This window comes from Cyprinodon tularosa, unplaced genomic scaffold, assembly GCF_016077235.1.
Source record: "Cyprinodon tularosa strain WSP-4 unplaced genomic scaffold, ASM1607723v1 ctg207, whole genome shotgun sequence".
In the NCBI taxonomy this organism is placed as follows: Eukaryota; Metazoa; Chordata; class Actinopteri; order Cyprinodontiformes; family Cyprinodontidae; genus Cyprinodon; species Cyprinodon tularosa.
The window spans coordinates 385,620-412,551 of record NW_024038767.1 but is presented as its reverse complement, the minus strand read 5'-3'; the positions used below and the strand labels follow the sequence as shown (position 1 = coordinate 412,551).

The window sequence follows — 26,932 nt, the reverse complement described above, 5'->3', positions numbered from 1 at the left end:
TTCTTCTTTTTGACTATTGAGCCGATGTAATGAGTACATTTTCCACTGGGAGATAAATTAAGTTAATCCCTAACCTGCAGCACAAATTAACTAGAGTGGGACTAGAATAATCTGGAATAGATAGAATGGTGATTTAAATCAGGGATTTTCTGACTGACCTATTCTGGCAGTAGATCTTTCGCCTTATTGATATTGTTCAAAAAGTCGATCTGGAAACTTGCAGTTAAATAAGGAAGCGGAGCTCCTGTTTACCTAAATTAGCCTTGAAAATGTTGATATTTCTTATCCATTCAAACTGTAGAGCAAGAGAGAAGGACACTAAATGTGACCGAAGCCCTGCTTATAACATATTTTACCTGTAAAGGTATGGAAAAAAATATAGTTTAAAGAAAAGATTTTAACAAACTCATTTCAGGGATTCAGAGAACAGTCGCTCGCATTGCTAACATCAAAACCTAAAATAACAGACATGTTTCAGCTTGTTGTAGCATCTGCAGTTTCATTTTAAATATCTTAAAAACAGATTCATTTCATTCTGATCCGTATAAAACACTTCAAATAGGCGAGCATCCTTATTGCTAGGGCTGGGCAATTAATGTAGTTGCAGTTTAATAAAATTACATTTTCAATTCGCACATGTATTAAATTTTGTTCATATTAACAAGAGAAAGACAGACTTTCCCCCTCCAGCGCTTTATGCGGTGGTAATATGCCTAAAGTGGGAATGCCGTCACACAAAGGGGAAGAGGGTATTGCAGGAAGCATACAGATCCATGCATTTTGGTAGAAGTAAGCGCTGCCACAACCAACTCTGGAAAAAGAGGCTTTAAAAGGTCATCAAAACAAACATTATTGATTTTAAAGTTCAGGCAAAAAACTCCTTTTTTTCTACATCAGTTGCTAACAAGGATTTTAATTTTAACATTTTCAACCAGACATGTTCACAAGTCATTTTTTGCAAGTCCAAGTCAAGTCTCAAGTCTTGAGAGCTCAAGTCCAAGTCAAGTCTCAAGTCTTGAGAAGGCCTGTCGCAATAATCAATTAATCGCACAAAAAATTCTAATCACTTGATTCATTTAAAAAAGTGCAATAATTTTCATGCTTGCTTGTTTCTCCTTGTGTTTTCATCTCCGTCACTGAGACGGTATGGCTTAAAGGTCGCTATTATATCTATGGAATTATCATTATCTTGAACTGCTAAATGAAAAATACAATAAAAAAAAGCACACGCAAAATTTTTTTCCAGATAAATTTTGCATTTTCTTACAGTATTTACCTGACATTTGTGGTTACAACTTTTACTAGTTTTAGCAATAAATGTCTGCTCTTTTATTGAAAATGAGGACTGTGGGGAAAAAAACAATCACAATCCTGCCGTCCACGTACAGTGACGTCAGTGTGTGTCACAGGGAAAAATATGGTTTATGGTTTTCTTTCATTTAAATGTTAGTTGTATGCTTTGCATGTTTGGAGAGGAAGATATGATTTGTTTTTCTTTGTATTTTCTTCTTGAGCTTTGCATGTTTTGATGTTTCTTTTTTATATGATTGTTTTCCTTTATTTTAGACTTTTGAATTTTTCCTGCATGTTGGGTTGTTTTTCCCTTGTGACAATCCATGCGCACTGGACTGAAGTAGTTGTCTGAGGAGGCGGAGTGCATTAATTGCGCTGCGTAATTGCTGCGCTCAGGTGTGAACAAGGGCTGATTAAAGCCGACATAAAAGGAGTCTGAAGGAAAGGAGAAAGAGAACGGAATCTGCAGGTGACAGAGACGGACGCGCTGCCAGGGGAGATGCAGGTGGGATCCGTGCGCCAGGAGGGCGCACAGATGGCCCAGTAAGAAGTATTAGGGCAGAGGAGGAACCTCGCCTGTAAGTAGCGCTCCCCCTCGCTTAAAGCATAAACAGGAATATATCTTCTGACGGGGTTTTGGCGCGTGGATGCTGGCGTTCTCCTTGCTTCTCTTTTCAGCTGGATCGGTCTGGAAAGGGGTTTGGCACGCCAGGGAGTGGAACAGTGCTGGAGCGCCGCAGAGTCTGTGGATCAGCCAGTGGGTGCTCCAGGCCGATCACTCGCACCAGAAACAGCATAACAAGCGGAGCCCAACTTCCAGCCTGTGATTTTTAAGGAAAACTCTTGAATTTTAGGTTTTATCAGGAGAAGAAAAGGACTGTTTTATTATGCCACTTTTGCTGTGGCTTTTTGTATAAATAAAACACTTGAACTTGAGTGCTTCACGGTTTGGTTTTTTTGTTTTTTTTTGTTTTTTACCTCTTCTGTGTGCGGGTAAGGCGAGCGGCGATCAGTCAAGTTAGTAAAACAAAAAACACTTGAATAAGTGTTTTTACACTGGAATAAAATATTGTTCACAAGTCGGAAATCACGAGTCTAAGTCGAGTCTGAAGTCATTAAATATGCAACTTAAGTGCGACTCGAGTATGAGTCACAAACTCGAGTCCCCATCTCTGTTTCCAACAGTCATTTTTTCTGCACAAATTTTGCAAAAATTGGAAACTATTTTTTTTTACCTTAACTGCCAAGAAAAATAAAAATATTTATAAAATATGTTCCAAATCCTCATATTTAAATGCTAAATCCCTTTGGCAAATTATTCATCAGTCTGTCAACCGATAATTAGTCTTGGAAAAATTAAACACCATGTGGACCAACGTCAAGGTTTAAATAATATATTATTAAACATATTTAAATAATGTTTTAATCAGGATGAGGTCATTCATGATGACTCATATCCAACAAAAAGGAAACCCCACCACCCCCTTGGATTGATTCATGGAAGGAGTCAAAATCTGACAGAACCAAAACAAGCCTCTTACGTCTTTCATAGGTTTTCCCTCCACAGCTGTTCAGCAAGTTCAGACGACGACAGTGGTGCTGCAGCCCACCCGAGTTTCACTTGACTCATCACATCTTTCCCACAAAATACAAACAGATCACAACATGATGGATCTCATTTATTTGTAAACACAGAACTGCAAAATTAAGAAAATCCTAAATAATACGATTTCCTGACTAAAAATAGAGAAGGAAGGAATTCCTTTTAACTTAATACTGCTGCTAAAAATCACTGCTGTTGATTAAAATATTAAACATTTCTTGTTTATTTTGATATCAATATTTTATATTATTTTTATTTGATATTAATAAATGTATAGTAAATTTTAAGAGATGATTGCAGAGTTTTATACCATTTACTTAAAGGGGCTATCGCATTTTTTACACCATTTCCTACCTTGCTATGTATTCTGGCATTTTTATAAACAGCTATTATTTGGAACATCAGGTACTCTAGTTTTTCATTTCCATTCGTTTTCGCTCAAACACACCAGTCCAGTGGTGAAGGTAAATGGCGCGGCAGCTATGCCTAATGAAACTATGGCTTTCAGTAGCCGGACTGTTGAGGAGCTCCATAAACGGTGTGGGAATATTTTCTCGAAAAACGAAAGGGACAGATGAAACAGTCGCTCCTCCTTTAACAGAAACCTCTCCTATTCAGCTTAGCATCTACACCGGTCTGTAGGCGAAGCTCCGCTGCTCTGAGAACTAAAAAAAAAAGGCAGGTTAAATACCAGCGAAGGCTGACCGCAAGTTATTTTCAGCAAAGCTGTTAATAGGTGTAAAAAAAAACAAACAAAAAAAGACAAAACACGACCTCTCGACAATATATTAAATTCATCTTTGTCTGCTTATGATAAAATCCATCTCTCTTACCCATAGATGCATAAACATCCTGCCCTCCTCTGCCGTCACCTGTCTGTCTCTATGAGTCAGGTGAGAGGCAACAGGAGAGATTGAATAGTAAAAAGTCACCAGGTCCTGATGGTGTAGGCCCCAGAGTCCTGAACGCTGTGTAGAACAGCTCTAAGGGATTCTACAGCAGCTCTTCAACCTTAGCTTGATCCAGGCAATCAACAATCGCCTGGATCAAACGAACCACATTGTGTTAGACTGGTCAGCTGTCTAATCAAGTAGTTTGCGGAACAGGAGCACAACAGGAGACAATTCCCTCTTACTCTGTACATCTCTGACTTTCAGCACCAGACAGCCCTGTCCTCTGCAGAAACACTCTGGAGGCATCACAGATGGACAATATGCTGAGTACAGGGAGCTAGTGAACCGCTTTATGGCATGGCGTGGAAACAATCATCTGATCCTGACTGTCAACAAAACAGGAGGGATGATTTTAGATTTCAGAAAAAACAGGAACAAGTTGAATCATGTTAAAATCAAGGGAGAAGAAGGGCTGCTGGTGCTGGAGGAGTATAAATACCTTGGTGTTCCCTTGGACAACAAACTTATCTGGAGACGCAGCTGTAAGAAGGGACCGAGCAGATTGTAGTTCCTAAGGAAGCTTAGGCCCTTCACTGTTTGCAGAAAGATGCAACATATCTTCTATAAGTCGGTTGTTAAGAGTTAGATCCCTTCTGCTATCATTTGGTGGGGTAACAGCACCAGAGCAAACTACTTACAAAAGCTCACCTAAGCAATAAAGAAGACCAGCTCTGTTCTAGGAACTCCTGTAGAAACTCTGGAGAGGATTTCATAAAGGAGAATTCTTCATAAAGCCAAGAACATTATGGACAGCAGTGAGCATCCTCTTAGGGAGATTGTTTAACAACAGGTTGTCTTCAGAAAGACCTGAGACACACTGCGCAAAATTTTTATTTGTTTCGCACATGCGTAATGTGACAATATAAGAGGAAATGCAGCCAAGTTGGGAGCATCTGTAGAAAGACCCTTAACCCCCCACTGATCTCCGGGCGCCACACAACGGCAGCCCTAGGGGTGTAAATAATAATCGTTTTGTATCGATGCATCGATCAAACAGCCGACGATCCGATGCATCGACACGTCCGCAAGAGAATCGATTCATGCTTTTTTTCCCCTCGGGTCTATTTTTATCCATTTGCTCCTGGGCGTAATTCTCCCTCCCGTACTGCGGTGGCGCTAAACCTATTTTGCCCTCCTACCTCGCTTCCTGGTTATACTCCTGCAGCAGTGTGTCGCAGCGAGCCTGATGCAGACATTTTTGATTTATGCTCAATATTGAAGCGTGGTCTGTGCTACACGCTGTGGGTCTAGATACGGCCGAGGCGGAGAGGAAGTGGGGGCGAGTTTAGTCTGACGACGGAGGGACATGAGGGCCAAAAAGAGCGGACATCCAGGTGGAAGAAGGGTCCCAGCGTTCTCGCGCACCTCGCTCTTCTAGCGGGTCAAACTTCACGAGTTGTTTTCCACGATTTCGGTCATAAAAACAAAACAAGCCGGCCTCCTGTCTGCGGTCAGCTACAATTTGGGAGAGGAGCAGCGGAGCGTCTGTGGAGGGGGCGGGACGTCTGGAGCTGAGGTATTGCATTGCACTCATTGCACTGATTATCTGCAGTATTTTTTGATGCAACTTTTCTACTTCTGTTATTTGCAGTTTCTCAAAAAAAATGTATAACATATTACAGCTTTCATTGATTTATTTCAAATTTGAAACATTGTCTAGCCTGTAAGGTGTAAAAAAAAAAAAAAAAAAAAAAAAAAAAAAATGAACCAATTAATCGAATAGTATGGGTGTGTATTCTTGAGTATCGAAAACCATCAAATTGTTGGGTCAGGAAATTGATACTGAATCGAATCGCCATGATGGATGTGATTTACACCCCTAGGCAGGCCACCGCTCCCCAAGGGGATGGGTTAAACGCAGAGAGTTCATTCCGTTGCTCTGTACTTTTAACAGTGTAATGACTATAAAAACGTTGGGAAAAAAACAACAACAAAAAAAGTGTGTTTGGAATGGAAAAATGTGGCATTTTTGCATCCCAACTTCACTGTAGAGTCGTGACAAATAAGCCAAATAAGGCATCTATCAGTGATATTTCAAAGATCAATCATTGCCTTAATGTTGGTTGGATAATTATGGGTGAATTCACTAGAGTTAGGTAGTTTGAGTAATCCAGACGCACCTGCTTAGGCAAACATCTGCAATACAAAAAAAAACAAGACTATGTAACTTTATTCATGAATAAAATGCTTAAGCTAATTGATCAGAGTTCAGATTTATTAGGGAATCAATTCAATTCAATATATTTTAATAATCCCAAAGGAAAATTTAATTATTTCATCATCTGGATGCTCTGGTTACCATAAAAACATCCAACACTAAATGCTGGCTTTCAATTAAACCCAATGGATTTCTGCAGTGCTGAATGTGCTCATTGTTTCAAATCATCAGAAAATAGGCATGTCACCAAAGAAATTATGTAATCCATTTTACCGTAAACTGCAGTAGCCAACACGTAGAGTTTTTACTTAAACTTCCTTGTGGTTTGGTTTATTGCATGATGCACAATTAGACTATAATTAGGCTGTTCCTTAGCAGAGACACACACTGCATACTCCTAAGAACCGCATCTGTCCCGTTTCCACTAATGTTGCCTCATAATGTTATATCATTTTTCATTGGAAGACTTTCATCTATTGTTAATACAGTTTTTGTTTTTAATTTCTTTAATATATTTTCTGCTATTTTTGTTATGTGAAACACTTTGAAGTTTGTGCAGTGGAAACATGGGGTGACCTCCATCCTTATTCCATTTGACCAAAGGTTTTGTGACAAAACTCTGCAATATTAGTTATTTTTGTAGGTCCATTTCAGGTAATCCGTTACCAATTGCCTTGTTGCTGTGTCAGCTTGTGGCATTGATGAAGACAGATATGGGGTCTTCATTTTTGTAATCAAACTTGCACAATTAAGCTGAAAACTGGTCAATGAGCTCCAGGATTTTCTGCATTTACATGTTTAGCACGTTTTGGCACCTGATCCAACAATTAATTAGAAGATGCACAAAGTGCCTTGTAGTCCTTGTTGCGAAGTTGTAACACGTGCTTTGCTCAGATGTACAAAAACTCGCTGCAGCCTGTTTTACCTGGTGATCAAACTCTGTATGCGGCTGTTTTACATGAAGGAGATCAGCATGCCATACTTTATTACGTCTCATTTTTTACGGAAATATTGTTACAGGACTATAACACAATGAGTTAGACTGCAGGCTAGCATAGAGCTGGGCAACAGGACCTCAAATCAATATCCTGATAAACTGGGTAGTTTTAACTCAATAATCATAAATGCACGATAAATGCTCTGGTTCTTCTATCAGAAATAAAGGCATGTGCAGGAAATGCGACTGATCTATTTATACGTTATTTATTGAATAAATAACATTACATATTACTTTCAATTAAATATTAAAGTCTTGGGCGTGCTTTGGTTGCACAGTGGTTAGCGCACACGACCCATGAATGGAGATCTCAGTCCTCGACTCGGGGGACCCGTTTTAAAACAAAAAGAAAAATATTAAAGTCTTGTACCCATTCAGGTTTAAATATTCAACAATGGCTCATTCGACAAGAGAAAAATTTGACCGCTCTGGCAAACATTTTTCGCGAAGGTAACGGAGCCTTTAGCACATCTTGAACTAAACATCGTGGCTGTTGTGTAGGTGGTGGATGGATGTGTTACGTTGGGTAGTCCTGACAGTCTTCAAACAAACTTTGCATTTTGTGTTGATTTGCTCAGCATCTTTGGCGTCATTTTGGTCAACACAATGTGCATCGTTTAAACTCGCACACCTTCACTCAAAACCAGGCTGCCGCACGCTCAACTCTGACAATGCGCTCTTCTTTCCTTCCCTGCTCTCGCTCGGCTCCACAGGATTAACTGATGTTATTTCGTTTACAGCCGTGTTAGACGCTTCTTTACTGGGCTCCTCCACCATTATCTTTGTTTACGCTTCTGCCTGGATCGGTAGAGTCACGTGACTAGACGCCTGCGGCAGTGTCTTAAAGGGGAAGGAAATAGCAGCCACCCTTGAACACAGGCAAAATATCAAAATTACATGCATTTCTTTTACTGACATGGGAAACGTGTTGCTGGTTGTCGTAGTTCAGTTTATTTCCTACAGAAGCTATCCTTTAGTCGTCTGCTTAACGGATTTAGCGCAGATACCCGATCTCCGCTATAAAATGTGCAATTCCTTAATAACAATGTTGGATGTTTTTTTTTATTTTTTACATTTTCTATGTATGACCCAACATATTCTTTGCATCCAAAAACATTTCCAAAACTGACAGACTTCTGTAACCCAGCTCACTAAGGCTACGTTCACACTGCAGGCCTTGATGCTAAATTGGCCTTGACGTTCGCATTTCCAAATATATGCCACTTGTATGTGATCTCCTGTGTGAACTGCATTCATACAAGTGTCCTGCATGCGCAGTAGAGGACGCAATGATGTCACAGGCCAACGGGCTTCATGTTTACGGAAGTAAACATGGATGTAGTGCTGGAGCGCATATAGCGATCTTTCCAAACCTTAAAACCTCAATCTTTGATGGCTAAAAAGAATACTGCTCTCCGCCTCATCGTCGGCCATGGTGTTTGTTTTCTTGCAGCTTCTGTGTAGCAAGACGCAGAATAGCGACTTATGTCAGTTACTAATGGTGTTCAGGTCAGATGAATGCGACCTGGCCGTTCAGACACAGTTCGCATTTGAAAAGATCAGATTTGTATCGTCACCAGAACCACAGAGACCAAGCGGCCTGGGTCGCATTGGAAAAAAACGGATCTGTGTTGTTCAGACAGCCATGAAACGACCAGATCCAGGTCGCATGTGGGCAAAAGAATCGGATTTGGGTTGCTCCGGGCTGCGGTGTGAACGTAGCCGAATGGCATTCAGTAACAGGTGGGTGAAGCTGTTTTACAGCAGTATCATCCAGCTGATACCAGGAAACCGCAGCATATGATCCTGCATCAAGATTTGCAAAATGGTCTAAACACACAACTAACAAAAAACTTTTTAATATTGACAATAATAACATTAAAAGCAGAATCAAGCACGTCTAACTCATGGTACATCAGAAAATCTCTTTCTTAAGTAGTGAAATACTAACACAGCATCAATATTGATAAATAGAAATAAAGAATACTACAAAGATTACGTAATGACAATAATATTACATTCATATTACAGCCTAAAGCAAATGGCTGCAGCTCAGTTCTAGGATTTTGAGGGAAAACGTTTAAATGCTTTGAGTTGATTTGATTTGTGAGAGCAGGGGATTCCAGTTGGCTCTAAAAGGAGCTGGGACACACAATGCCAAACAGTAGGAATAGTAACAGCGAGGTTTGTCTGAGTGATCCAAAAACCACCCAAATGGCAACCCATTTAAAATAAGTCCTTTCTTCTCTTCGAACAGCAAACCAAGTTTCCCGCCTCTGGTCTACCAGTGAACGATCCTGATTTCGTCAGATCATCTGAGCAGAAAACAGAAACTGAACCTTGTGATGATGGGGAGAAGCCAAGATGATGCAAGGAAAAGAAAGTCAAAATGGGAACTGATACAGGTCAATCTGCTGACCCAAGTCATTAACATCCAAGTTATCTTTTGTTGTAAATTACATTACAGCTTATACACAGGAAAAAAAAAGATTTAGAACTTTTGTGGGAAAACAATTGAAACCAGACTTTTAAACCGTTGAAAGAACATCTTCACTGTAGGACCCAACAAAGAAAATAAATTATACCAGCTGGAAACAAACAGCATGATGTCATAAACTGTTTTAAAATAGTAATAATGAAAAGACAATGGGTACATCATTTGCACCCTGTCATAAAACTGTAAAGCATGGCTCACTGTAAAGATTGGGCAACCCTCAGCTTCTTTATAAGGAAGTAAAGAAATCTAATTCTTAGAATAAACGCACAGGCCTGTCAACAGCTACAGGATGTGGGGACATCCTTTTCCAAAGAAAATTCAAATCTAAAGTGATTTACATTTCATTAAATTGGTTTATACCAGGGGTCTTCAATGTTTTCCAGGCCACGGACCCCCAAACTTACGGCGAGGTGGAGCGGGGACCCCCTAATTATATTTATTGTATGAAATAGTGTTCTATCAAATATAGTGCTACAGTTAGCGTAATTTAACGAAAGTAATCCCTCCCCTGGGATTATTAAAGTATTTCTGATTCCTGGTTGATGGGACAGGTGTTGTGAATGAAACGGTGCCCAGCTTGAAAGAGCTCCTGTGTGTCTCTGAATGTGAGCATTGATGACTGAAAGACATCTTCTGCCTCCATTTATCTGTTTACTACAGTCTGTTCAATTCATGTTGATGTGGATTTAAAGACCTTTCAATTAGTGGAAAAAATTGTTGGGGGAATATAAAAAAAAAAAAAAAAATTCTAATCAACCAAAACTTTCGCGACCCCCATGCTGTACCTCCGTGGACGCCCTAGGAGCCTCGGACCCCCTGTTGAAGACCTCCGGTCTACAAAATCAATTGAAGCAGACATCAAATTCAGAAATATTTTGTACTCTGAAAACAAAACTTTTCTAATAAATACAAATAGGCTGAAAGAGCAGCCATTTTTTTACCGCTTCTCACATTAAGTAGGAATTTAAGGGAAGTTAAAAGAAAAAGTAAATCTTCAATCCTTTCTGGTGCAGAACTACAACACATATGAGATGTCCCCAAACATCCAAAAGTAACAATTAGAGACACATCCATCAGGTCATCTAGAAATAATCCAGCTTATGTCCTTATTTCCTAAACTTTCTTAGGAGTTTTCAAAAGGAAAAAACATGCTTTGCTTATAAGAATCACATTCTACTCCATGTCACTAAAGGATTCTGCATCAAGGTCAGACTACCTGTGAACTAACAGGGAAACTGATGGCAGACAGGCAGTAAGCATCGTCGTCTTTGGTCTGAGGTACTCCTAAAGCATGGTGATCACTTTCATTGGACACAGAGCTATGGGTGAGAAAACACAGGGTCGTTGACAATGCCTTTAGAGAGAATTAGATTGCATTGGGGTAGTATTGTTTTTTTGTTGGTCAAAGTTTGTCTCAGAAAGCTGTGGTGCTGAAAGAAAAGTGCAGACCAGGGAGATTATGTGGAACTGGAAAAGCTTTAGGACTCTTATCTGATCAAAGTTTTAAAAGAAAAGCTACTTGGAAAAAATCAAGAGGTTGTTTTATACTAATGATCACAATGAGGTTTAAGACATTTGGCTGGATTAGTGTGAGAAGTGGATTTGGTTGCAGATAAGCCTCTATGGAGAGTAAAACTGGTGGGATTTCTTTTTTAGGAAATGTAATCTCTTTTGGAGAAATTTCCAGTTTCTAAGGTTTTTTTTTTTTTGTTTCTTCTAAAATCCAGGACTTCTGAATAGGTGTGTTCAGATGGGAAAACCAGACAGTTAATTAAGAGTGACACTTATTTAGAAAGAGAAACTGTAGTGAATCTGGGTGTAATTATGTTGTAGGTTAACAGAACAGAAACACCAGCACACTGGTTGTGCGAGCGGTTTACAACCGGCTTGCTGCAAACTAGCATTGAGATTCAGGACAGGTGAGAACTTTGATTTAATCAGATTTTAAAGGTGTGAAATATACTTTTAGACTTGGTTTGTGGCTGTGTCTGAGTCAGTGTTGATGGTGGGTACAGATGTTGGTCTTAGCGCTGCTCGAATTATGATGTAAGGAAGGATTCATGATGCTGTCCACATGTTTCTGAAGAGTGGTAACTTTGTTAAGAGTGCACAGTATCATAACCTTTTTAAGAAACCAGAAGATTTTAAATCACCAGATAGACTCCATCAATAACCTGAAGATGTGGTATTATTAAATGATACAGTAATATCAACATAAAAAATGTTTCACAGACAGCCAAAGTAATAATATTGATAAAAAAAAATAATAAAATGTCTCTATATCTGTCCTCAGACCTAAATTGTGTTGAAAACCTGTGAGGTGGGTTAAGGAGGATAGAGCATTAGAAATGACCCATGACCTTCGACATTATGCAGCCATGGTTCTAAACTGTAGGATTAATACAACTGATGATATTTGAGCTGCCTTTAATGGTACAATGGTGGAAAAAATGGGAATAATTACTCAAAAAGACATATTACGAAAACTACACACGAGGTAGTTTAAACTATCCTAAACATTCGAAAAATTAAGTAATTTCCTACTTCAACCAGATGTTAGTAGGAAATACATTATATTTGGAAAAGATTAGAACTGAAAACAAGAACCTGTGCCTCATTATGGTGCATTTAGAGGCTGGTCTGAAAAATGTCTTTGATTTAACAAATAATCACTGCATTTGAGCGTTAGAGGTCTTTAAAAAAATTTGTGTTTGAGTACAGAAAGACTTAAGGTGAATCTAATGTTTAACTACTGAAGCTATCAAAAATGCACAGTAGCTAAGGTCACGGGTGGTGACTTTCCTTCTGTTACTCTGACTATATAAATTGGTTTAATTAAATCCCTCTCTGACAACAGCAGCGTTAAGACTTTATAACCACCTCTGTTCCCAACAATCTCAATAAGTTGTTGCATTCATGCTGGTTTTTGCACAGTTTATGTCTTAGTCAGTTAAATAATAAGCAGCTGTCATTTTGCACATCTCTGATGTTGCTGCTATTTTCAACTATACATTACTGTGAAAAAATGTCCACAGCTGTATATTGATTATTTATTCTCCAGGTGCACAATATTTATATCATAAAAACACTTTACAGTACAGCATCTTATTTGTTTATAATAACTCTTTACTTTTGTAGAGTTCCCATTTGTGGGACCACTTTTGCTATAATCCTTTTGCTGCTTTAACACCACAATTACCTGATTGTGGGAAAATAAAGGGATTTATCTATTCAATTCTATTAGTTTGAACAAGTTTGCACTAAACTTTACATCACAGAAACCAGGAACTCTGTAAATACCACAAATTAAATGCCACGTAAAAAAAAAATGCCCATAGTTGTATATTGGTTATTTATTCTCAAAGTGCAAAGTTTTATATTGTAAAAAAACACTTTACAGTAAAGTATTTTGTTTATTTATTTATTTTTTTACTTTTCACTATTCTGTAATTTTAAACACTTTTCTAAGGTCCACATTGTGTGACAATTTTTTCTATAACCATTTTGCTGCTGTTAACAGCAGATTTTCATTATTGTGGGACAATAAAGGGATTTTCTATTCTATTCAAACGAAATGGAAAAAGTGCAAATGTTTTAAAGCAGTAATCTAACTATATTGTAGAAAAATCAGTGCTGTAGATGGATAGTAAACCTGTCACTATAGACAGATCTCCATTCATTTCCATTACTCGCTGCACTGTAAGCTCATCTCTAAAGAAAATGCTTTAGTTGATGGTTTGGTATAAAGTTTGATCCCACTCGTACCTTTTTCAGAGCTTGAACGAAGAGGCCTCTCCACTTGTGACTGTTCTCTTCACTGGAAAAGTCGTACATTTGCTGGGGCTGCATCGCTGTAGCGGCTCCTGGCGTTGCCGTGGTCCGGGCTGAGCTGTCAGCATCGGCCCCGTATAGATAGTCCTTATGGGTGGGTCAGTCCGGAGCAGGCACGGGGTGGAGAAAAAGCCACACTGGTTGGTTTAAAAAAATAAAATCTATGCAGAACAAAGCTTAACCGCCACACTGCGCGTCCCACGTCGAGTCCGGGTTGACAAGGAAAAACTCGGCACAGAAAAAGCACATGTAGCTGTGAAGTTCACTCGCTAGCTTAGGGGCTAATAATAGCTGTAAACACAGGGCGCGGCTAAGCTAACGGCTAACAACAATGTTGCAGAGTTTTACCAGTTAGTTTGCTCACAGCAGCGTATGGCAGGCACATTTAGATTAAAGTTAGAACCAGAAAAACAGCCGGTGGTTTGTTACCTGCTACGCGTTAGGTCAGAATGTGCGCTACCTAAAAACACCTGTAACCTTTAGTGAGCTAAGCAGCTAGCTGATGCTACAGGCAGATGCTGGCCTCGATGCGCTTCCACTCCTATGTTGCGGCTCACGACCCCTTCAGCTCCAAACAAGGCACACTTTTTTCTTCGCGGCTCATTTCACAATTAGTCATCTTTTCCGCAGCTACCAGATGTAACATTCAGCGTATATTCCTTTAAAAAAAAAACAGTGGGAAGTCCAAGGCATTTTGGTGGGTGAGAGCAGCTATAAAAAGAAGTCTCAGGGTTTCTGGTTAGAGAGAAGTGGCTCACAGCAACTCCGCTGCTGCTGCCGCTGCTTGTTTGCTGCAGCTGCGCGTCCCTCCGTCCTCCAGGCGCAGGATGCGGAATTTCACATTTAGCGGAAAAAACACCAGAGTCTGCATCATACATCCAGATAAAAAAACCGAAAACAAAAACAAAATATATACATTAAAATTAATTTATTTTATTTTTTTAAGCTGGATAAAAAAAACAAAAAACGTCAAAATACATAAGCAATGGACAAACATACTAATTTACAGAATAAATGTATTCCCAAACTATTAAGATTCCTGGTTTTAAAAAAAGAACATAAAAAAGACTGCTTAAAAAAAAAAAGATTACATTTAAACACACTCTCTGCCGCTGCTGTTGACGAAGTTTGTTATTGTTAGTCCGCCCTCTAGTGGATAAACTCTATTTCTACATGCTTCTTGATCTGAACTGATGGGTTAGTAACTAGAAAAGTTTAGAGTCTGGATATAGTTTAACACCCACATAGTTATATTTCCTGATCTTCTTGTATTTTACAATCTCATTGTAAAATCTCATTGTAAGATACTTATTCTTGAAAAAAAAAAGACTATATATATTTATATATATATATATATATATATATATATATATATATATATATATATATATATATATATATATATATATATATATATATATATATATATATATATATATATATATATATATATATATATATATATATATATATATATATATATATATATATGTCATCCATTTCCTTCGTGCTGTTGTTCCTGGAGAAAATCTGGAAGGTCAAGGCATCAGTGGTACCCGTGGTCATTGGTGCACTCAGGCCGGTGACCCCCAAACTTGAAGAGTGGTTACAGCAGATCCCTGGAAATACATCAGACGTCTCGGTCCAAATGAGTGCAGTTCTAGGAACAGCAAAGATTCTGCGCAGAACCCTCAAGTTCCCAGGCCTCTGGTAGAGGACCCCAGCTTGGAGGAAAAAGGGGGGGAAGACCACCAGATTCACACTGAAGGCATCAAAACTATGAATTCACACATGTGGAATTATATACTAGACAAAAAAGTGTGAGACAACAGAAAATATGTCTTATTTTCTTCAAAGTAGCCACCTTTTGCTTTGATCATCGCTTCACTCACTCTTGGCATTCTCTTGATGAGCTTCCAGAGGTCGTCACCTGAAATGGTTTTCCAACAATCTTGAAGGATTTCCCAGAGATGCTGAGCACCTGTTTACCCTTTTGCCTTCACTCTGCGGTCCAGCTCATCCCAAACCGATTGGGTTCAGGTCTGGTGATAGTGGAGGCCAAGTCATCTGGCGCAGCACCCTATCACTCTCCTTCTAGGTCATATAGCCCTTACACAGCCTGGAGGTGTGTTGGGGGTCATTGTCCTGTTGAAAAATAAATGATGGTCCAACTAAACGCAAACCGGATGCAATAGCATGCCGCTGCAAGATGCTGTAGTGGCCATGCTGGTTTCAGTATGCCTTCCATTTGGAATAAATCCCCAACAGTGTCACCAGCAAAGCACCGCCACACCATCACACCTCCTCCTCCATGCTTCATGGTGGGAACCAGGCTTGTAGAGTCCATCTGTTCATCTTTTCTGCGTCTCACACAAAGACACAATGTTTGGAACCAAAGATCTCAAATTTGGATTCATCAGACCAAAGCCCTCTGGTCTAATGTCCATTCCTGGTGTTCTTAAGCCCAAGCTATTCTCTTCTGCTTGTTGCCTGTCCTTAGCAGTGCTTTCCTTTTTCGGATGGACTGACATTAATTTCTTAAAGTAATGATGACCACTCGTTTGTCTTTACTTAGCTGCTTTTTCTTGCCATAATCCAAACTCTAACAGTCTATTCAGTAGGACTATCAGCTGTCTATCCGCCTGACTTCTGCACAACACAACTGATAGTCCCAACCCAATTTATAAGGCAAGAAATCACATTTATTAAACTGGAAAGGGGACACCTGTGAAGTGAAAACCATTTCAGGTGACGACCTGTTGAAGCTCATCAAGAGAATGCCAAGAGTGTGTGAAGCAGTAATCAAAGCAAAAGGTGGCTACTTTGAAGAACCTAGAATATCAGACAAATTTTCTGTTGTCTCACACTTTTTTAAAGTATATAATTCTACATCTTAATTCATAGTTTGGATGCCTTCAGTGTGAATCTACAATTTTTATAATCATTAAAATAAAGAAAACTCTTTGACTGTGAAAAAATGTTGGTCTGTACTATATATATATCACTTTTAAATAGTTTACTTGTGTTCATAACCCTATATTTAGCCCTGTACGTTTAGGGCATGAATTAAAGGAAAATAGATCAATAATTGCTTTGTGATTGTGACCAGAACACCATGGAATAGTCAGCTATAATCATCAAATAGATTCAGTGATCATAACAAACCACGTCGTAATAAATACATCAATCTCTGGTTGACTCATTCAATTAGGATTATTTGCAAGTTCCAGATTTTTTTCTTGCATCACTGACTTTTAAGAAGCCCTAAAAATAGTTCAACTACAGGGGTCTGCAACCTCTGGCAAGTGACTCTTTGGATCCTCTCCAATGGTTAATAGTAGCTAAAAATGAAGACCTTTGAATTAGGTATAAAAAAAAATACTATTTTTAAGAGGTTTAAACAAAACTTTCACAGAAGAATCAAACTAAAAGAACAAAATGTTTTTTTAATCTATTTTTTGTCACCAGCCTTGAAAGTATCTTTTTTTAATTTTTCATAATGATCTTTAAAAGAAGCTCTATGCTTCATTTTTATTTACCTTATTTTAAAAACTGGAATTATAAATAAACTGCTGGTCATTTAAAATAAGAACAGATCTCCTATAGCAATAAAGTTTGTCTAAGTCTATAATATAATAAAAGTATCAATAATTTTTTATTGAGTTGCACTGAGTAAAATGGCTCTTTGGGTTTCAAAGGTTGCAGACCTGTGCTCTACTTTGTCAGCATCCTTGCAGGCAACACTCTGGGCACCAACTACTGACAAAAACAAAGCAACATATTTAAAACCATACAGACAGAATACTGCATTTATTCATTTTAGAATGGGCTTTTTTTCCCTTTTACATAAATCAGACAAAAAATTACGAACAAAAAAAAAAAAAATTATACCATTAACAGTTTTAAAGACATACATTCTTATCATAGTTTGCTCCTGCTTCCCCATCCAAGCCAGCCTCCATCATAGTTTGGGGTTGTTTGGTGTTAAACATTGGCTGAAAGCAAAAAGGTTCAACTGTTTGCTTCAGTCTACTTTAAAATCTGTTTCTTCTGGTAACCGACGCTAGCTCTAAGCTAAATTCCTGTGCTTCTTGAGACGTCCATCACCTAATCAAAATCACACCAAGGAAGCTTTACACAATCTTCTTCTGTAGCATATAAAATCTTTTTTTTCCTACAAACTTTAAGTTGACCTTTTCACTTTTTTCAAATCTTTTTGCCTTTACATTTTTCTCCAGCGCGTTTATTAGATTACTCTTTATAACCATGTCCAGGGTTTAACACTTTAGAAAGTTGACAGTAGCACAAACCCCACATTTTATGCACATTCCAATTAAAAAATATATATTTTTGTAAAAATACTTTATTTGTTTATAATAAAATAACACTGACAGATTTATTAACATGAATAGTTACAGCAGTGGGTGAACTCACCGAGGCAACTTAAAGGCAAATTTAAAAGGGATCACAGTCTTAAACGAGATAAAATCACAACATTAAAAAGTTCTGTATCGGTTTGGTATTGTGTAGAAGTTCCTACAAAATGATATCCAGGAAGAAAAATCCTCTCGCATAAACTGTGCATAAATGTGCAAACAAATGTCCTGCCCAAAACACCAAATTACTCAAATGTACACCAAGTCAATACTAGCTAAAATAAAAGGAGATCAGCACCAAAATTCAAATAGTAGAAACACCGTATTTAAAAGGGCATGCCCACATTTTTATTATGTGAAAGATAATGCTCTGAAGAATTAATTCGAAGTTTGAATATAATTCAATATTCTCATAATTGAAGATGGTCTTTTTTTCAAAGGATTTTTTTAGATGATAAAGTTGTTTATGTTTGGTTTTTGTAAAAAAAAAAAGTAAACATGTTTTGAAGCCTATTTTAGCACTTCATTGAGAAAAGTCTTTCAAAATAAAAGTCAGAATTAAGGCCTGACATGACTCCGAAGGCTATGGGACGGATGCAGTTTGAATCTGGGATTTCTGCCACCCTGCCAGTTTCATCGCACCGATCTCCATCTACAGTTTAAAGCGACTGTCCACCTCATCTGCAATCATTTCAGCGATGGCTAAAGAAGAGGTAGCAGCTGGGGAGGGAGCGTTGCGCACGTGGAGAATCCGACTGCCCAAATCTCCAACCCCGCCGTCAAAGACAAAGTCATCAACAAGGTTCCCGTCCCGGTCCAAGGCTTGAGCTCGGACTCCAGTTGGACCTCTGGACAGGGAGACATGTAAGTAAGAAAAAAAAAAAACTATCTAAATAAGACAGATAAGCTTTATAACATAATGTTTTGATTTTCTTTTCCTACCTGAGCACATCAGTAAGAGAGAGTTCAGGGATATACTTTTGCAGAATTTTGATCTGTGCACCAAGGAATACTCCCCGGTACATTTCCCCGATTCCATAGGTTGCATTCTTAATTATAAGCTTCTGAAGGCCTCTGTGAATAATAAAAAATCAAAAAGAGAGAGAGAAAAAAATCCTTTAAAATGACAAATATTTTGTTTGCAACCATTTCAATCTTTTAAAAGATATAAAACTTCCAACCTAAAAGAGAGAGCATCTGCAAAGTCTTGTGCGTTGAAGTCAAACAGGTTATAGCCCTCTCTTTTAAACGCCAGGACGGCATTGGGGCCAAGCCAAACACTTCCATCCATCCTTGGAGTGAAATGAACACCAAGGAAGGGGAAGCGGGGGTCAGGAACCTACATAAGAAGTGAATTAGTTAACGCTGAAATGTCAGGGATAACACTTAAAAAGCCTAAATGTTTGCCATAATAAAAATCCTTTAAAAAAACTCTGAAAAAGAACTAAAATAACTCATGTGGGTCATGTTTACAGATCTTCTGTATTAGAGACCTTAATGAGGTTTTAAAATAGAGCAAATAAAGAAAAACAAACCTAAAATAGATACAAGTATCTGTTCACGAGGAAAGAAGTTACATTTATCTTTTATATCTGAACTTTACTGCTGTAAAACACTAAAATAAAACCTTGATATTATCAAGGTTTTGCTGTATTGTATCTGTAGTTCATATCAGTAGCTTGTGCTGCTCTTTTTACATCTGTCTTTGCAGGACATGAAGCAGACTGATAATCCATCGCTTTCTTTCACCTTTTCTCCCTTTCTTTCTAATTTTCCAATGTAGTGTCCTCATAACAAATTATTCAATAAATAAACCATAATAAAACTATTTACACATATAAATCAAGCAGAGCAGCGAAAATGTTCCACTTGTGAGAGTAAAATCTGTTGTGCTCTTTCTGGCATGAGGACAACAATTTTTATTGCCACATTGCTAGAAAGGACACTATTAAAAATAAATGAATAAATAAAACCAGTGTAGGGTCCTTCAATGTGGCTTTGATTAAAAAAATAGCTCCTTCTGCCTAAACAGATACTTAAAGTGGAGGTCTGTGCTTTATTAAATGCTTTTATTGATAAAATTCTTATCCAGGTCAATTGATTTTATTCAACTAGAATAACATCTGGTTGATGCATCAGGTGAATGTTAAGATTTGAAGAATAAAAAACAAAACAAAACAAAAAAACACATATTTTATTCAGTAAGAATTATCCGGGACCTTTATACAAAGTTAATCTCACCACCTTCCTACCAGGGCAGATTTTAGGGCAAATCACTAAGCCTGGTTGTTAATAGTCAGAAAACAAGCAGTGTGTCCTGATTGAATGTTTCCAGAGGACTTACAGGGTAAATGTTTCCTTTGACCAGGTAGTGTTTCTCTGGTTTTAAGACCAAATAATCCCCCCTGAAGGGGACGATCCTCGGTTCCGGACTGCATCCAGATATCTGCGACAGACGGTCCGAGTACAGGCCGCCACAGGTCAGGACATAACGACACTGCACTTCATTATTCTGGTATAAAATTTAAAAAAAAAGCACTAAAGTAAGGAACGGCAGAATGCAGATCGGATGTGAATCTTTTCTGTAAAATCACTGAACCTTACATTTTTATCTCTTATAGAAATAGGATATTTCATTCCTGTAAATGGAAAAAAAAAGATGTAAATTTGAAGACTTGTGAAAAATAAATCGTTATTAGAAGTCTATGATTGTTTAATGATCCTTACCCTCTTGGCTCCCAGCTGGACTCTCCTGAACCACGGAAATATCTCTGACCTCAAACTCAGTAACGACTGCGCCGCCTGCCTCCTCAAAGTCTTTCCCATACCTGAGAGCCACCATCCGCCAGTCCACAATCCCAGTGTAGGGCGAATCCAAGGCCATTATCCCCTGAACACATGACATTATTTAGCTCCTCCTCTCATGCTTTTCTAGATATAAACAACCAAAACAACTCATCTTCTACCCTGCAGTAAGGCTCTCGCTCTCGGATCCCCTTGGCATCGACGACGCTGAGGTCGCGCACGTTGTTCTTTAAGCCGCGTTCATACAGAGCTTTCAGTCTGGGAATCTCTTCCTGCTCCAAAGCGACGATAAGCTGTCAGAAAAAATAACAATCAGAGGGCAGATTAAACATTTCAACAATGCGCTGATCAGACGTTTACCTCAATAAAACACCAGCGGTAACGTCATTAGTGTTTTATCAAGGTTTAAGAGGCTGGATCAATGTTTAAGTTTCAGCAAAATCTATAAAATCTAATTACAACAGAGGGATAAAAATAGACCTTCAACATGTTGCTACCATCATCATCATCACCTTGCCATAAAGCTGGTACAGTGTTATTAGGACTAAGACGCCAAATCGTTCTCATCATAAAGAGAGTGCATATGTACAGGTTTTTTTTATTATTAAAACTGTTAATTTCTATGTTACATGTTTTAAACGTAACATTATTGTGAAGCAATCTGTTATTTGATATTGTAATAAGTGCTCTATAAATAAGATTACGTCTGTCTTTTCAATAAGTTGCACCTAGGGATGTCCCGATCAGCATTTTAGGCCTCCGATGCCGATCCGATCTTTTAAGCTAAAATCCGATCCGATATTTTCTCTTTAGTAGTGAAATTGGTAAAACCAGAATTTATCAGAATTAAAGGTCAGCTTCAATTTAATGTTTTACACAAAAGTCAAAAGAAAAATACTGACTTGGTAGAGTATTATCAAATAAAAAGCGATATCCAAGATCCACTTTGAGCTTATAAGAGCTTAATATAGGCTGCCATAAAGTCAATAGAAATAAACTGACCACTGAGCAAATTTAAAATGCACTCGCTCATCTTAGATGTGGTGTAAACAGAATGACAAATAGTCACAATTCAGTAAATTAATTTGAAACAATCCAACATAAAAAAATAAGTAAACAGAATTAAATCAAATTAATTAAAAACTTTAGGACCGCAACTTAAAAGTAGCATGATCACCGAAACATGATCAAAATCAACAAGAACATCCTTCATTAATGAACAAACACGTACGTAAACCTAAAAATAAATAAACAACTAAACCTGAATACTTGGTTATAATAACCACAATGCTCTTTCCAGTTATGCCTCACTCACATATTTTAATCCAGTCAAGTTGTCTAGAGCAATAAATCTGACCAACCTTTCTGTGATCTTTGCTCTATTATTTTCGTTGGAGTATTTCTCTCTCCTCATAACGTCCAGCGTTTGTTGCTTTGCTTTAGTAACCTTTCCTCCTGCAGCTTTACAAAACGCTTTATAAACATTGTCATGTTTTGTTCTCAGATGATGAATGAAGTTCATGGTGTTAACTGTAGCTCTGCTGCTGCCTCCTCTTGAAATTAACATGTTGCAGACATTGCAAGTAGCTTTAGGACAGTCTTCACTCGTGACAGTAAAATACTTCCACACTTCTGACACGCTTGCTTTGCACCCGCTGCGGAGGTTTGTATTTTGCAACTACCATCAACCGTAACTAGCGGGTGCTTTACGGCAGTTGCAATACAGATCGGCGCGACTAGTCAGGTGATGTAGCCAATCTCTGATCACGGCAAAATAGGAGAAGATCGGGCCGATCCGATCTCGCGATCCGGATCAGGACATCCCTAGTTGCAACCATTAAAAGTTTGGTTTAATGGTTGCAACGGCCCCTCTGGTCCCTACAGGTGAGCCGTTGCAGATTTCTGTCATGCATGAAGGTCAGAATTTTGCAGCAGGCACCCTCTGGGAGCATGTTTATATTGTTTTGTTTTTTTTTTACATTTTTATATTACTGTTTTTATATATTTGGTTTCACTATTTTTCAAGGCTGCACTTTTAAAAAGATGAAGTTGTCCAAACAGCTGTTCTAAATGAAATTTCTTTTTGTTTCACACTTTTGTAAACAAAATGACAAATAAATCTGTTTAAGTCTGTAAGTCTAATGTTGACGCAAAACTCTGCAATGCAGTCAGTGCATCTCCCAGTTCACTATAGGGTTTGGTTCCTTTGTCGTTCCTTCCAAAACACTTTAAAACGTTAAAATTTGAGACTCCCTAAAGTTAAAATACCATAGCACCTACAAAAAACCATTTGGTTTAAGTCCATAATTAAAGACCAAAATTAACCTCCCATTCAAACCAACAATGAGTTTAATATCTGCACGTTTCTGCCTCGTGTTGTACATTTATTTAGCCGAGTCTAGACTGCATGCATTCAAGTGGCAGCATTGATGTGTGTCAGCTGATCACTTTGACAATCAGCCTTTGCAGCGAACCTGATCAAGTTAAAACCCACCTTTCCACATCTTTTATAAGGGATCCCTTTCTTCTCACAGTACTCATACGCTAAAGTTGCTCCTCGTACACACAGGCGAGCCTTCAGGGAGCCTGGCGTGTAGTAGATCCCACTGTGGATGACTCCACTGTTGTGCCCACTCTGGTGTACAGCTGATAGGACACAGAAAAACCACAGATTAGAAGAAACGGGAGAGTGATTTTTATATTTTATTTCCAGATGTATTTATGCAGATCTTTGCAGAACACATTATGTTTAAAGATAAACAAGTGATGAATCAATCATACAATGGTTAAATTAAAATCATTGCACATTTAATTTGTTAATAAAAACCACCTACCAAGTTCTTTCTCTTTCTCCAGCAGGACAAAGGTCAGCGCCGGGTGTCTCAGGATAAGCTCTCTGGCTGAGGCCAGGCCCACAATGCCAGCTCCAACAATGGCCACATCATATGTGCTGAAAAACAGAGGCAGCGGTTCAGGTTCCCACAGCAACTTCTCTGGGCCACGGGGGTGGGGGGAGTGGAGCCTAATATTTGACTGTGTGCTTCAATGTGTAACTGGGTATGGCTTTATAACCGAGGGACCTTTGAATCTTCAGTGCACTGGAAACCCTGACAACAGGTGCTGCAGTTAAAAGTCAGTTTGGAGCCACACAGGATTCACAAAACTCACCATCTGTACATTTCCTCACTCCTCCTGATCTGCAGTTTGCTAAGAGGAATGTAAACAAACAAGGAGGACGGTGATCTGGTCACATGAGAGCAAAACTGATCTTAGATTCTTTGGTTCTTCTGGACTGTTGGAGCTTCAACAATCCAGAAGATCAAGGGGAGGCCATTTGATTTGCTTCTGACTTGAAATGCATGCAGGAGGACGGACCTCCATGCTGGTTAAATACATCAGCTCTCTAACTAGAGATGGCTCTGATGTGAGCCTACAGAAAAAGGCTCGTGGATAGGTGTTGAAACGTCTTCAAAGAACTGAGAAAAAGTCTGGTTGCCTTCCAGTTTAAGTCTGCTTGTGGTTGAAATGACCCAGATGAAAAACAACACAATACATGGTCTAATACAAATAATTATCCCTACTGTAAAACATGCTAGTGGCAGTGTCATGCTTCTCTGCAGCAGGCGGAGAGAAGCTTGACATCAGAGCTGATCGGTAAAGCTGACCGATAGCAGATAAAACTGACAACTAGGGGTGTAAATAATAATCGCTTTGCATCGATGCATCGATCCAACAGCTGATGACAGATGCATCGACATGTCTGCAAGAGAATCAATTCATGTTTTTTTTGCTCCTGGACGTAATTCTGACTCCCAAGCTGCGGTGGCGCTAAACCTATTTTGCCCTCCTACCTCACTTCCTTTAGCCACACCCTCTTTGCGGTATTTTTTTATGCAGGGCCTTTCAGAATCTATAACGCAGAGGTATTATTATTTTTCAGGGAATGAGGTTTTAATAGGTGGAGTACAACTTTCCTACGTCTGTTATTTGCTGCTGTTTCTCAATTAAAATGCATAACGATATTACAGCTTTCATTGATTTATTTCAATTCTGAAACATTGTCTAGCCTGTAAGGTAACAACATTTTTTTTTACCAACTAATCGTATCGTATTGTGTATTCTTGAGTATTGAAAATATTCAAATTGTTGGGTCAGGAAATTGATCCTGAATCAAATCGCCATGATGAGTGTGATTTACACCCCTACTGACAACAGGGTAACGCAGGAGAAAACCTCTTAGAGGCTAAGATCTGAAACAAAGGTTCATCTTACACAGATAGACCTGAATAAAATAGATAATCTATGAATAGAAATAAAGGAAGCTGCTGAAACAGACTACCTGCTCTTCGCTGAGCCAGCCAGAGAAGGATTGGTTAAATCTATACTGACACTCACCAACAGGTTAGACAGACCTTTGTGCAATTTAAGGAAGAATGTGAAAGATTTCAGACTTTAGACGTGCAAAGCTAGCAGACATTTTTGCCCCACCACCAAAAAAAACATGCAGCTGTACCTTCAGCTAAGCGCCATTTAAAAAATAAAAAAGACCACCAGTCCTCTAAACATTTCACAATTACGAACTATGTCATATAGCTCTATCACTTAGTATCACTAATACAATGCATGGAGGTTTGTGCCTTGATGACTGGATGTGAAAAGAATAAGGGACGTAAACATTATTGCATTAAATATACACAATGTTTCAGAAAGAGAAAATCTATAAACAGCTTAATAAACTCACACAGGGAAGACAAAAAAGGATCCATTCTTCTAAGATTATGAAAGGTTAATCATTAATTAACTCTTTAAACAGCTACCCTAACAGGGACAATATTTCAAGGAAATTTTGCTGCAAGATTTTTTTCCAAAACACTTTTTAGACACAAAACTTCCAGAATCAGCAGTTTGTCTTCAAAGCTTTGTTTCCAGTAAGTAAAGCTAAATTTAATATGTGAACTTAAGCTCTGAGGACTCTGCGTTCAAGACCTGCGTTCAAGACCTGCACGATTTGTTATTCAACATGTTTTCAATGTTTAAAATGTTTTTTACAGCAACGTAGAAGGAAGAATAACCTTCAGGTAGAGTTTTGTGTGAACATAATGCTAAGAAATGCACACTTGTCTTGCTGATTAGGAAGTCCAGCTCTGTGATTGGATGCCCTCTGGACTCAGCGCAGGAGGTGGGAAACAAATGAACATCTCTGTCGGATAATGTAATTTGAACAGTTTCTGTCTTAGTTTAATAACATGCTGCTTTCTTATTTGCGCATCTCTGATGTTGCTGCTATTTTTCACATATCCATTACTGCGGAGGTCTTCAACAGGGGGTTCGCAACCCCAAGGGGGCCCACGGAGGTACAGCATAGGGGTCGCAAAAGTTTTGGTTGATTAGACTTTTATATTCCCCCCTGCAATTTTTTCCACTAATTGAAATGTCTTTAAATCCCCATTAACATGAATTAAACACACTGATGTAAACAGATAAATGGAGGCAGAAGATGTCTTTCAGTCATCAATTCTCACATTCGGCGACACACATAAAGCTGGGCACCGTTTCATTCACAACACCTGTCCCATCAACCAGGAATCAGAAATACTTTAATAATCCCAGGGAGGGATTACTTTAGTTACATTACTCCATCTGTAATAGAGTGACTATAGGACCAGTTTAAATATAACACAATATCATACAGTATATATAATTAGGGGGGCCCCGACTCGCCATCAGTTTGGGGTCCTTGGCCTGGAAAACATTGAAGACCCCTGATTTACTGTAAAAATGTCCACAGCTGTATATTGATAATTTATTCTCTAGCTGCACAATATTTATATTATAAAAACACTTTACAGTACAGTATTTTTTTCTAACTATTCTGTTATTTTTATACACTTTTCCAGGGTCCACATTTGTGTGACCATTTTTGCTATAATCTTTTGCTGCTGTAACACAACAATTACCCCATTGTGGGGCAATAATGGGATTTTTCTATTCTATTAGTTTGAACAAGTTTGCACAAAACTTTACATCTCAGAAATCAGGCACTCTGTAAATACCATAAATTAAATGCCACGTCTTTATAATAAACTGGAGAATGAAAGACATGCTCCTCCTCTAAACTCTCCATTCTTGCCTCTGTGTTTCTCTTACCTGTGGATCTGTCTGCTTGGAATGCCCTTTAGCAGCTTCGGCTGAGCTGCACAAGCCGCCTTTAAAAACGCTCCACCCCGTGTTCTCATCATTATTATTTCCCTTTAAACAACCGCTCATACTTTGTTCTTCATTGTCCAGCAGTTAAAGCGACTTTTTAAGGTCTGAGTCTCCGCTTTGTTCGTTTGTTTTCGCAGCTAGCCATTTAAGCAGCCGCTGTGTCCCGTGAGGGGGTTCTATATGTAACCGCGCCTCCTCCAGGGGGAGGAGCC

At 38.5% G+C, this 26,932-nt stretch overlaps 2 protein-coding genes across 2 annotated transcripts in view; both read right to left on the bottom strand.

The window, feature by feature from the left end:
• sos2 (son of sevenless homolog 2 (Drosophila)) overlaps positions 1-14,136 on the bottom strand; it is a 62,151-nt gene extending 48,015 nt beyond the window's left edge. The window contains exon 1 of the mRNA XM_038285105.1: positions 13,267-14,136. Within this exon, the coding sequence (XP_038141033.1) occupies positions 13,267-13,350 (84 nt within the window). The 5' untranslated portion in view covers positions 13,351-14,136. The remainder of the gene's footprint in view (positions 1-13,266) is intronic.
• A 4,201-nt stretch (positions 14,137-18,337) lies between these two features.
• Positions 18,338-26,911, bottom strand: l2hgdh (L-2-hydroxyglutarate dehydrogenase). The gene is made up of 10 exons (XM_038285126.1): positions 26,661-26,911; positions 23,348-23,463; positions 23,008-23,159; positions 20,675-20,806; positions 20,436-20,598; positions 20,313-20,347; positions 20,053-20,220; positions 18,890-19,047; positions 18,651-18,782; positions 18,338-18,556 (listed from the first exon to the last, which is right to left on the bottom strand). The coding sequence occupies exons 1-10, from the start codon at positions 26,750-26,752 to the stop codon at positions 18,361-18,363; spliced, it is 1,344 nt and encodes a 447-aa protein (XP_038141054.1). The 5' UTR covers positions 26,753-26,911; the 3' UTR covers positions 18,338-18,360.
• Between the last annotated feature and the right edge of the window lie 21 nt (positions 26,912-26,932).

What these genes read in the sequence shown, in the direction of transcription:
- l2hgdh (XM_038285126.1), bottom strand. Translation starts at nt 26,752, where the DNA reads ATGATGAGAACACGGGGTGGAGCGTTTTTAAAGGCGGCTTGTGCAGCT. An exon ending in GCAGATGCTCTCTCTTTTAG is followed by an intron (nt 18,783 to 18,889) that starts GTTGGAAGTTTT and finishes TATTATTCACAG; the next exon opens with AGGCCTTCAGAAGCTTATAA. An exon ending in TCTCTTACTGATGTGCTCAG is followed by an intron (nt 18,557 to 18,650) that starts GTAGGAAAAGAA and finishes CTCCCTGTCCAG; the next exon opens with AGGTCCAACTGGAGTCCGAG.